Source organism: Cucurbita pepo, unplaced genomic scaffold (genome assembly GCF_002806865.2).
Source record: "Cucurbita pepo subsp. pepo cultivar mu-cu-16 unplaced genomic scaffold, ASM280686v2 Cp4.1_scaffold000846, whole genome shotgun sequence".
NCBI classification, from domain to species: Eukaryota; Viridiplantae; Streptophyta; class Magnoliopsida; order Cucurbitales; family Cucurbitaceae; genus Cucurbita; species Cucurbita pepo.
The window spans coordinates 1-1004 of record NW_019647056.1 but is presented as its reverse complement, the minus strand read 5'-3'; the positions used below and the strand labels follow the sequence as shown (position 1 = coordinate 1004).

The 1004-nt window shown below is 42.0% G+C and overlaps 2 protein-coding genes across 2 annotated transcripts in view; both read left to right on the top strand.

The window, feature by feature from the left end:
• LOC111785927 overlaps window positions 1-202 on the top strand; it is a 5798-nt gene extending 5596 nt beyond the window's left edge. The window contains exon 3 of the mRNA XM_023666302.1: window positions 174-202. Within this exon, the coding sequence (XP_023522070.1) occupies window positions 174-202 (29 nt within the window). The remainder of the gene's footprint in view (window positions 1-173) is intronic.
• LOC111785928 (acid phosphatase 1-like) lies at window positions 18-773 on the top strand. Its single transcript, XM_023666303.1, has 2 exons — window positions 18-449; window positions 524-773. Exons 1-2 carry the CDS (start codon window positions 220-222, stop codon window positions 771-773), a joined length of 480 nt encoding a protein of 159 aa, XP_023522071.1. The 5' UTR covers window positions 18-219.
• Window positions 774-1004: the final 231 nt, after the last annotated feature.

Here is a 1004-nt window from a genome sequence, read left to right as displayed (position 1 = left end):
GATGAACATGGGTAATTTTCTTTTCTCGTTTCCTTCATACCCTTTATTTGTTTGAATGTTTTGACGAATAATCTTTATGGGTCCGTTGAATCTGTTCTGATTGATGAATATGATCAACTTTCTTTTGTTGTGTTCTGACTAATGCAATGTCTGAGATCTCTTGATTGCTGAAGAATGTTTGTGGGTCTGTAGAATCTGTTAGAGGGTTTATTTTGTTGAATGAGATTCATGGAGTGTAGGGGGAAGAAATTGAATATCACAGATTTGGAAGCATGGATGAGCGAGGCCAAAGCACCAGTTTTGGGGCACACATTGAGGTTTTTCAATCTATTGAAAGCAAAAGGAGTGGATATCATTTTGATTTCTGCTAGAAGGGAAGCTCTGAGATCAGCCACCATTGAGAACCTCGTTCAAAAGGGGTACCATGGATGGTCCGATCTGTTCTTTAGGTCAGTGTCAGCCCACAAATCACAAATCTTGTGTCTGTGCTTGGTGAGTGATGGGTTTGCTTGTTTGGTTGCAGGAGCGATGAAGAGAAGGACGTGGAGAAATATAAGTCAGATGTGAGAAGGAGATTGGTGAAAGGAGGGTATTGCATTTGGGGGATATTGGGAGATCAATACAGCAGCCTTGAGGGAACTCCAAGTGGAAGAAGAACGTTCAAGCTTCCAAATCCAATGTATTATGCTCAAAATCAGCCTAAAGAACTACTGCGAAAGCTGGAGATTGAACGTCGAGCTCCACAATGTCCGATACTTCAAGCTTGTTCCTGAAGAATGCGTTGGTTACATTGGCAACTACGTTACCTCCACTCAGTACAAAGTTGATTCCGAGAGGACGATTGAAGAATGTATCGTGTACCTTACCAAGGGCTGCTCCCTTAAGGGCGACGGCACTGATGCTTGGATCTTTGATATCGATGATACCCTCATCTCTACCGTGCCCTATTACAAGAAAGCTCAATACGGGTAACTTTTCTTTCTCCTTTTCATCGTATATTCTTT